Source organism: Pithys albifrons, chromosome 9, assembly GCF_047495875.1.
Source record: "Pithys albifrons albifrons isolate INPA30051 chromosome 9, PitAlb_v1, whole genome shotgun sequence".
Taxonomy (NCBI): domain Eukaryota; kingdom Metazoa; phylum Chordata; class Aves; order Passeriformes; family Thamnophilidae; genus Pithys; species Pithys albifrons.
The window spans coordinates 34,579,857-34,588,778 of record NC_092466.1 but is presented as its reverse complement, the minus strand read 5'-3'; the positions used below and the strand labels follow the sequence as shown (position 1 = coordinate 34,588,778).

The window sequence follows — 8,922 nt, the reverse complement described above, 5'->3', positions numbered from 1 at the left end:
CCATAAGTGCTTTTGCATGTCTATGCACCAACACTGTGGCTGTGTTACAGGATCAGGTCCCTTGGGAGGCGTGGGCATAACAAACTGATACATGTGAGGGTGTGTATATGATGGTAGAATATGGTTTTCCAAGACAGGGCTTAGCTGTATTCCAGGTACCCATCTTGCAATCACCTTTTGGGGGGGATTTCCCCATAATGGGGTTATTGTTTCTCTTTCCTGCCTCTGGAGTTAGAAAGTTCTTCACTGACAAATAGCTCTGAAGAAATCAGTGGGAAACCAACTGCAACACTGAAAGAGTGAGCTGAAATTGAAAATATTACTACAGCCATTGAAGGCTGCACCATGAAGTACTTCTTGCAGTCATCCAAATGCTGTTGGAAAGGTGCCTCTGGCAGGGAGTGGTGCTTCTACCTAGTCCATGGCAAACTTGATTTTATCTTGAATTCAAACAGCTGGTGCTGGAAAGGTATTAGGTTCTGCCTTGGTTGTGGTTTGGTAACAGCTTGAATTGCTTTCCAGCCTGGACTGAACTTGTGGAGTGGTAAGAAGTTTGTATCCAATTATTTTAATATGTATTGGGCTAATGCAGTCCAATGGTAGAACCATTGCCATCATACTGGGAATAGTCATCTTCTTGATTTTACAAGTCTGGCTTATTTTTAAAGCATATTTTGCAACTCCCAAGAGCATCACCTGATATAATACTGGAAAAATAAAAAAGGCCCAAACAACAAACTTCCCCAAAATTTTCTGGAGTGATGCTAGTCTGCTGTTTGGATGGCTGACCAAAGCCAGCATGCAGTAGGATGTGATAATTCATGGAATTGCTCCAAACTGGGCTGGATCCCAGTGCTCACGGTGGTAAAACACTGTCAAAACGCTTGTGCAAGCACCAGGCATTAGAAGAAACCTGCAAATGTGAGGATCTCATCCAAACCTCCTCTGATGTGCCTTTGCATGTAGCCTGTGCTCTGCAGCTAAACCAGAATGTGACCCTGGATCCCTACGCTGTTTTTAGAGCACAGGTAACCTAACCCAGACCTCTGAACCCTTGTAGCTGTGGAAGAAAGACCAGGGACAAAATCTGAGCTCTGCCAGCTCCTGGGTGCCTGTAACCTGCTCCACAATGAGACCTGAGAACCAGCAGTGAGCCATGGAAGGAGAAGAGATGGGGCTTGATGGTAAAATCCCATGCATGCAAATGCACTAGGAAGTGCTTACACTGATGCAGTTTGGTCCATCTTGTCCTTTTATGTCACTGGTCTTTAATGAATGCAGTGACTTTGGAAAGAAACATGTGTTTTGAGCAGGGCAATTGTCAGGCTTGGAGACCACAGGGATGTGAAAGCAGACATGGAACCAGGACAGGAACAAGGGCAGAGTCCCCTTAGTGGCGATGGGAGGGACAGGCTGAGGGTGCAGGTTTGGTGTGGTGCCAGGAGGTGCCACCTCCCAGCTAGCCCTTAAACACATCCTCTGGGTGCTAATTGGGCTAGGAGAGGGGCCGGGGTCTTTTATCAGGACTGGAAAGGAAAGTTAAAAGTGTTGTTGCCATAAACACTGTCAGAAGTGGTGTGGGAGTGCTGGGGTCAGCACGGGCAGGAAGCTCTCAGGCTGCCCAGGAAAAAGTAGGTGATGAAATCTGCTCCTCAGTACCCTGGGTGGTTTGAGAAGTTTCCTGGTTTTAGCTCCTGGTACATCGTGTCTAATGCAAACAGCTCTGCACTGGACAGGCTTCTCTCTCACTTTTTTGGAAAGGCAGCAATTTCTTCTGGGGAGCTGCACACAGGGCTGTAAAACTGGATGAGAAAGGGGAAAATAATCCTCTATCTGCTTGTTTCTTCTAGAGAACTTCTGTTCATTTACTGCTTTGCCATTTCCCAATCTTGGGCTGCAGATATTTCGCTAAGTCACTTCTGAAGTTTGAGGGGGAAAATGTTGAAATGTGTTATGCTGTGTCCTTGAACTTCTGTAGAGTTTATATAAACCCAGATCTCTGTAGTTGTTATATACACAAGATGCACAACAAAATATTTATTTTCAGTGCTCAGATTTCAGCACTTTGAGTAACTTCTGTCCTGAACAACTGGGAAGCAAGAAAAGAAATTAGAGTCCTTTGAATTCCCCCAATTTCAGGACAATTTTCTGTAAGACAAGGACTTCTGCTGCCTGCCAAGTAGGAATAGTGTACAGTTGTTTTAGGAGCTGAGCCCATATGTGCACAATATAAAGCTGCAACCATGAGATTGCAGGGAAGGACTTGCTTGTGTAGAAAACAGCTACTGTTTTTGAGCTGTTTAGCTATAAATCAAATCAACTGGAAAATTCTAGGCTAACCATGTGTAATGTTTCTTTATGTAAATCCATGTTTGGCTTTCATTGTGAGGGCCCTTTTGAGCTCATTTGGTTTTATACTGCTTTTTGAAAGTCTGTTCCTCCAGCTGCTGCAAGTTTTCTTCTAGTCCTCCTTCCTCAAAGGTGTATTTATGTGTTTAATTTTATGCACTGTAAATTTTGATTAAGCTGGTACTGTACTTTGAGACGAGGCTTAGAGTGTCTGCTCGAGACCAGATTTGCTGCTGGAGGAAGAAAGTGCCTGTTGACAGGGGTCTAAACAACCACATTTTCATGGAGAACTTGGGATGTATCTACTGTACCTGGTGCACCTGTGTGTGTATTGACATGGCAAACAAATCTTACAAGGGCACTGGTGAGGCTTTCCTTGAGGCAACCCAGGGTATAACAGCCTAAATCCAGGCTGTCCTTTAGAACAGCATCTCGCAGTCGAGTTAACAAGTTTCCTGTGTCACAGGCATGTGAGTGGTTGTCTCTGATTTATCACACTTGGTCATTGCAAAATCAGGTTTGTATTTGTAAAAGTCCATGTGGGTCCCTTCCAGCCAAGTGTATTCTGTGACCAATGGGGGCGTGATTTGGGATCCTGAGTGATGAGTTGTGCCCCAGCAGTCCCTCAGCTGCTTTTTCTGGGCTTGCATGTGCTGTGTCCATCTGCCTGATTTGAGCCCTGGGGTGGTGGAAGGGAAAGGGAAGAAAATGTTCTTCTTTACCATCAAATCTTCCTTGGTCTCTACTCCCTTGAGACGTGCACAGAACAACCACACCAACAAAACTAAACGACAGAAGCAGTGTGACAGGCTGTGTTGGATGTTTGGATGGACATATGGTTCTTAATCCTCACAAATCACTTGTGAGGAACACTAAATTTACTTAGCTTTGCTGCTGCTTCTTTTTGTCCCTTCTTGTCAGATTATTTTCTGAAAATGATTCAATTAATTATATCCCCAAGTCTGGAGGACTGTGTGGTTGGTTGATGAATTTCTTAGACTGATCTGCACCACACTAGGTAGGGAAGCTTTGGAAGATGTTCAGTGTGATGTAGCCTGCACTTTCCAGGGTCATCCTTCTTGAAAATCAGGGCAATGTTCACCACTTTCCAGTCAGCTGGAACGTCTCCAGATTCCCAAGGCAGCTCAAAAATTGAGAGAGGCCTTGCAATGACCAGCTCTTTGAGTGTTCTCGAATGAATACACGTTTTGAGGAGGGGGCTCTGGCTTTTGAGGCTTGTAGGCTGTTATTACTCTCATGGTAGACTCAGAACCTCAGTGCTCTCTTGGCTACAAACCCCCTTGTGAGTCTCAGCCTAACTGGGTTCAGGGCCAACCTGCACCCATTTGTTCTTGTGCCACCATTGTCCTCTCTCTCAAATGGCTCCTCTCCCTCCCTGATGTGGCTCTTCCTCTCCCACCCACATGTTTATAGCAAGATATTCCTTTCTACCTGTGTTTTTAGCCATATTAAACAAAGCAAGCTCTCTGTTTCCTGGTATTATGTGAAGGTGTGGGTGCAGATTAGGAAAGCTTGCAATGATGCATCCAACAAGGCTCTTTTCAGGGTTGAAGGAACAAACAAGATTTCCTCTCACGCCCTCAAGTGCAAGATGTTTCTTGGACATGAATGTGTTTTTTAAGGATACTTTCCAAGTAGCAACATTTTTCTGGAAGACTGGGGCCCTCGGTGTTTGCAGAGGTTTTTGTAATCAGAAAACACAGCTCTTTGGGGGGCCACACCTTGAGTGTTGTGTTCAGTTCTGGGCCCCTCAGTTCAGGAAAGATCTTGAGGGGCTGGAGCGGGGCCAGAGAAGAGCAACGAGGCTGGAGAAGGGACTGGAGCACAAGTGCTGTGGGGAGAGGCTGAGGGAGCTGGGGGTGTTTAGCCTGGAGAAGAGGAGGCTCAGAGGTGACCTCAGCACTGTCTGGAACTGCCTGAAGGGCAGTTCTGGCCGGGTGGGGGTTGGTCTCTTCTCCCAGGCACTCAGCAATAGGACAAGGGGGCACGATGGACTCAAGCTCTGCCAGGGGAAATTGAAGTTGGAGATCAGGAAAAACTTCTTTGCAGAGAGAGTGCTCAGGTATTGGAATGGGCTGCCCAGAGAGGGGGTGGATTTCCCATCACTGGAGGTTTTTAAGCTGAGCTTGGCTGTGGCACTGAGTGCCATGATCTGGTAAAGGGACTGGAGTTGGACCAAGGGTTGGACTTGATGATCTCGGAGGTCTTTTCCAACCCAATCTGTTCTATGAATTTGTGATTCTGTGAAACACAGCACCAAGCCTTTGTCTCATGGGGCTCCACCTGACCCACTCAGAACAGAGTGGATTTTAATCCACGGATTAACAGATTGGAATTTAATGCTTTATCAATCAGTCGCTCCTGCCTTATATTTTGCATAGAACAAAAACTCTCTTCAAAAACAATTACAGAATGGTTTGGGTTGGAAGGGACCTTAAAGCTTATCTCACTCCAATCCCCTGCCTGGGCAGGGACAGCTCTCACCAGCACAGGCTGCTCCAAGCCCTGTCCAACCTGGTTTGGACACTCCCAGGGATGGGGCAGCCACAGCGTCTTTGGGCACCCTGTGCCAGGGCCTGCCCACCCTTAGAGGGAAGGATTCCTTCCCAATATCCAACCCTCTGGAGTGGGAAGCCATTCCTTGTGTCCTGTCCCTCCATCCCTTGTCCCCAGTCCCTCTCTAGCTCCCTTGAAGCCTCTTTAGGCACTGGAAGGGGCTCTGAGTTGTTCCCAGATCCTTCTCTTCTCCAGGTGAGCACTCCCATCTCTCCCAGCCTGTCCCCATGGCAGAGCTGCTCCAGCCTGCAGAGCTCTGCATCCCTTCAGGAACACCGAATCCTACAAACGCAACATAAACCCGGCGATATTGTTTAAGAGCAACTGGCTGGTGGAAAATAGTCTTGTGATAAACTGCTGTCAGGCTCAGCTGATCCTGTGGGGACCAGGTATTCCTTATGCAGAGCTCTGCCGCAGCTCGTTAGCCCTCAACCACGAACAACTACTAACCGGGGCGGGCTCACAAACTGCATTTTGTTTGTTTTGGTGTATTTTAATAAAAAAACCCGAGCGTTTTTAAGGCTTCCCCGCGCCCGTTAACGTGAGGGGAGTGGTTTTCCCGCCTTTCCTTCCCTGAGGGAGGGAGCGCCCGCGCGCCCGGCAGGGGGCGGTAACGGCGGGGCGGGGCCGGTCCGGGGGCGAGGCGGGGCCGGTCCGGGGGCGAGGCGGGGCCGGTCCGGGGGCGAGGCGGGGCCGGTCCGGGGGCGAGGCGGGGCCGGTCCGGGGGCGAGGCGGGGCCGGTCCGGGGGCGAGGCGGGGCCGGTCCGGGGGCGAGGCGGGGCCGGTCCGGGGGCGAGGCGGGGCCGGTCCGGGGGCGGTAACCGCGGGGCGCGGCCACGCCGGCACCCTGGAAAGGGAGGAGGAGGAAGAAGAGAGGAAGGAAAGAAGGAGACGGCGGCAGCAGGAGCGATGGTGAGCGGGGAGAGACACAGAGTGGTGTCCCCGCGCGGCCTGTGAGGCAGCGTGGCCAGGGCCTTGCCGGGTGTGGGCTGGTGGGGGGTCCCGGTCGGGCCTCGGCGCGGCCCGTGCCCTTCCCCTGGACGTGGCTGTGTCCCCCGTGCTTCCCCTCGTCCCTCTGCTTCCCTGATTTCCCACGGGTATCGGGTTTCTGTGCAGGGAGCATTAGAAGTGGTGTTTTCGCCCATGTCTGTGTATTTCTCTCAGCCAGGTGGGATAGAAATCGTGTTTTCCTCTAGATTTTGCTGGAGGTGCCTGTCTGGCTAATAAGAAACTCTGTTTGCTGATTGATTATTATTTTTTAGAGATCCTGTTTGCTTATTGCCTCTTAGTTTTTAGGGACCCTGTTTGCTTACCGACTGTTGTTTTTTTAGCTAGAAGCAAACTTTAGGATTGCTTTGCAGTGTAGCTGGTTCCGACACGCAGTGCCAGGACATGTATCTTCCAGTTCCTCAAGCCCGGAAGGAGTGCTGGGTTTTTTCCCTGTCAGGGAGGTACCTTGAAATCACTGTTGCTGAGTGATAGATGGAACAGCATTATCTGTGCCCTTCTGCTTTTTCCCGCTTGGTCACGGTCACTCCGTTCCCAAACACTCACGTGCTGCTGCTTCTTCCCACTCTGGCGTGGAGCTGTGCCCGGCCACGGGGAGCCCGGGATATCCTTGTGTTTGTTTGGGTTGGTTTCGGCTGCCAAAATGTGAAACTGGGTAAATACTGAGCATCTTGTGCGTGGGGTGGTCTAGACTGGCCTGGGGTTGCTGGAGCCGTGCTGTGTGGTCAGGCTGTTCTCACCTGAGTTGTCCCTTCGTGCCAAGGCTTGGCAGGGAAAACTGCTGCTTCTTGCACCTGGGAAGACCTGCTGAGGACTCCTTTATTCATTAGACTAGACAGTAGCTATCACACCGGATTTCTGGTTTCTGGAAAGCTGAGGAACTTGGCTTTGTACTTAGGGGCTGTAGTTTCCAGTGGAGAAACACTGATATATAACATTTTCCCTAAATTGTGCTTTTACTCTGTGATCCTTCCCAAAAGGGAGTGTGAAGTACTGGAAATTTTCTTGCTTAGGTGGAGAAAAATGTTGCTTCTCCCACATGCTGCCTGCTTCCAGTTCCCTTGGAGTTTCCCAGCCTCTTAGTATCCTTGGAATTCACAGCTGAACTGCTGACCTGAGCCAGGGGAGGGTCTGCTGAGGTGACTGACGTTTTGCTCCCTGCTTTGGATTTCTCCAGCACTGTGTGGTGGTGTGAAGATAACCCTAATCACAGCACTGATTGTGTGTGGTTTGCCTGCTGTGGCAGCAATCACAGCCTTGCTGTGACTCCCGTGGTAAAAAGAGGTTCAGTAGAGCCCCTTTCTCTGTAAGGATTTTGAGGTGCTGCTTGTCTCTTCTTCCAAACACAGTTCTGGCAATAGAATCATGGAATTGATTCGATTGGAAAAGACCTCCGAGATCATCAAGTCCAACCCTTGGTCCAACTCCAGTCCCTTTACCAGATCATGGCACTCAGTGCCACGGCCAAGCTCAGTTGAAAAACCTCCAGGGATGGGGAATCCACCCCCTCTCTGGGCAGCCCATTCCAATGCCTGAGCACTCTCTCTGCAAAGAATTTTTTTCTGCTCTCCAACTTCAGTTTCCCCTGGCAGAGCTTGAGCCCATCGTGCCTCCTTGTCCTATTGCTGAGTGCCTGGGAGAAGAGACCAACCCCCACCTGGCCAGAACTTCCCTTCAGGGAGTTCCAGACAGTGCTGAGGTCACCTCTGAGCCTCCTCTTCTCCAGGCTAAACACCCCCAGCTCCCTCAGCCTCTCCCCACAGCACTTGTGCTCCAGTCCCTTCTCCAGCCTCGTTGCTCTTCTCTGGCCCCGCTCCAGCCCCTCAATCTCTTTCCTGAGCTGAGGGTCCCAGAACTGAACACACTCATCCTTTCCTGCACCAGCTGCTCTCACCACAGACCCCGGCACACACTGGCAGTTGTCTCAGAAGGCCTGATCTATTCACGTGCTTTTTTTTTGGAAATGGAGTGGTGTTTTTTTACCTAGAACTGCTGAGGAGAACTTGGGGGTGCTGGTGGGTGAGAGCTGGACGTGCCCAGCCGTGTCCACTGGCACCCCTGGTGTGCTGGGCTGATCCCACAGCAGGGGAGGGGGGGATTCTCTCCTGCTCAGGTGAGACCCCACCTGCAGTGCTGCCTCCAGCTCTGGGGTCTCCAGCACTGGAAGGACATGGAGCTCCTGGAGTGAGTGCACAAGAGGCCACTGAGATGATCAAAGGGATGGAGCAGCTCTGCTGGGAGGAAAGGCTGGGAGAGCTGGGATTGTTCAGCGTGGAGAAGAGAAGCTTTGGGGTGACCTAATTGTGGCCTTTCCGTACCTGAAGAGGCTGAAGAGAAAAATAGAGACAGACTATTTACAAGGGCCTGGACAAGAGGCAATGGCTAGCCACTGACAGAGGGCAGGGTTAGATGGGATATTGGGAAGGAATCTTTCCCTTGGAGGGTGCACAGGCCCTGGCACAGGTTGGGCCGAGAAGCTGTGGCTGCTCCATCCTTGGAAGTGTCCAAGGCCAGGCTGGACAGGGCTTGAAGCACCCTGGGATAGTGGAAGGTGTCCCTGCCCATGTCAGGGAGTTGGAACAAGATGAGCTTTAAGTCCCTTCCAACCCAAACCAGTGATTCTATGATTCTATTGCTCCCATTCCTTGCATTCCAGGCAGTTGAAGATATTCCCTTTCAAGTATCAGCTGACCTTCCCCCTGGAGTGTTTAGTACTGAGATCTCTTTGTGTGCTGGTAAATGGCTACAGCCAGTATTGGTTGGTGTAGCAGGAGAGGCTTTGAAGTCTTAGTCCTGCCCTTAGAGCATGGTGTGGGCTGAGATTTAGGATTCTGTCAATTCATGTAGTAGCAGGTGTGCTGATTGCTTGGCTGTGGTGATTATTATACAATTTGCTTTAGTTCTTGAAACAAAATTTGTGTTTCCTAGAAACTTGCAGACAGAAGTCACTTGGAACGGAATCCTTTGTGTTCTGAGTGTTTCCTTTGC

The 8,922-nt window shown here is 50.2% G+C and overlaps 1 protein-coding gene across 2 annotated transcripts in view; it reads left to right on the top strand.

Annotated features, from left to right (window-relative positions):
• The first annotated feature begins 5,738 nt into the window (after positions 1 to 5,738).
• Positions 5,739 to 8,922, top strand: part of SGPL1 (sphingosine-1-phosphate lyase 1) — a 36,015-nt gene continuing 32,831 nt past the window's right edge. The window contains exon 1 of one of the 2 annotated variants that reach the window (XM_071563105.1): positions 5,739 to 5,838. In XM_071563105.1, coding sequence (XP_071419206.1) covers positions 5,836 to 5,838 — 3 coding nt within the window. In that variant the 5' untranslated portion in view covers positions 5,739 to 5,835. The remainder of the gene's footprint in view (positions 5,839 to 8,922) is intronic. The other variant, XM_071563106.1, reaches the window with a different exon arrangement.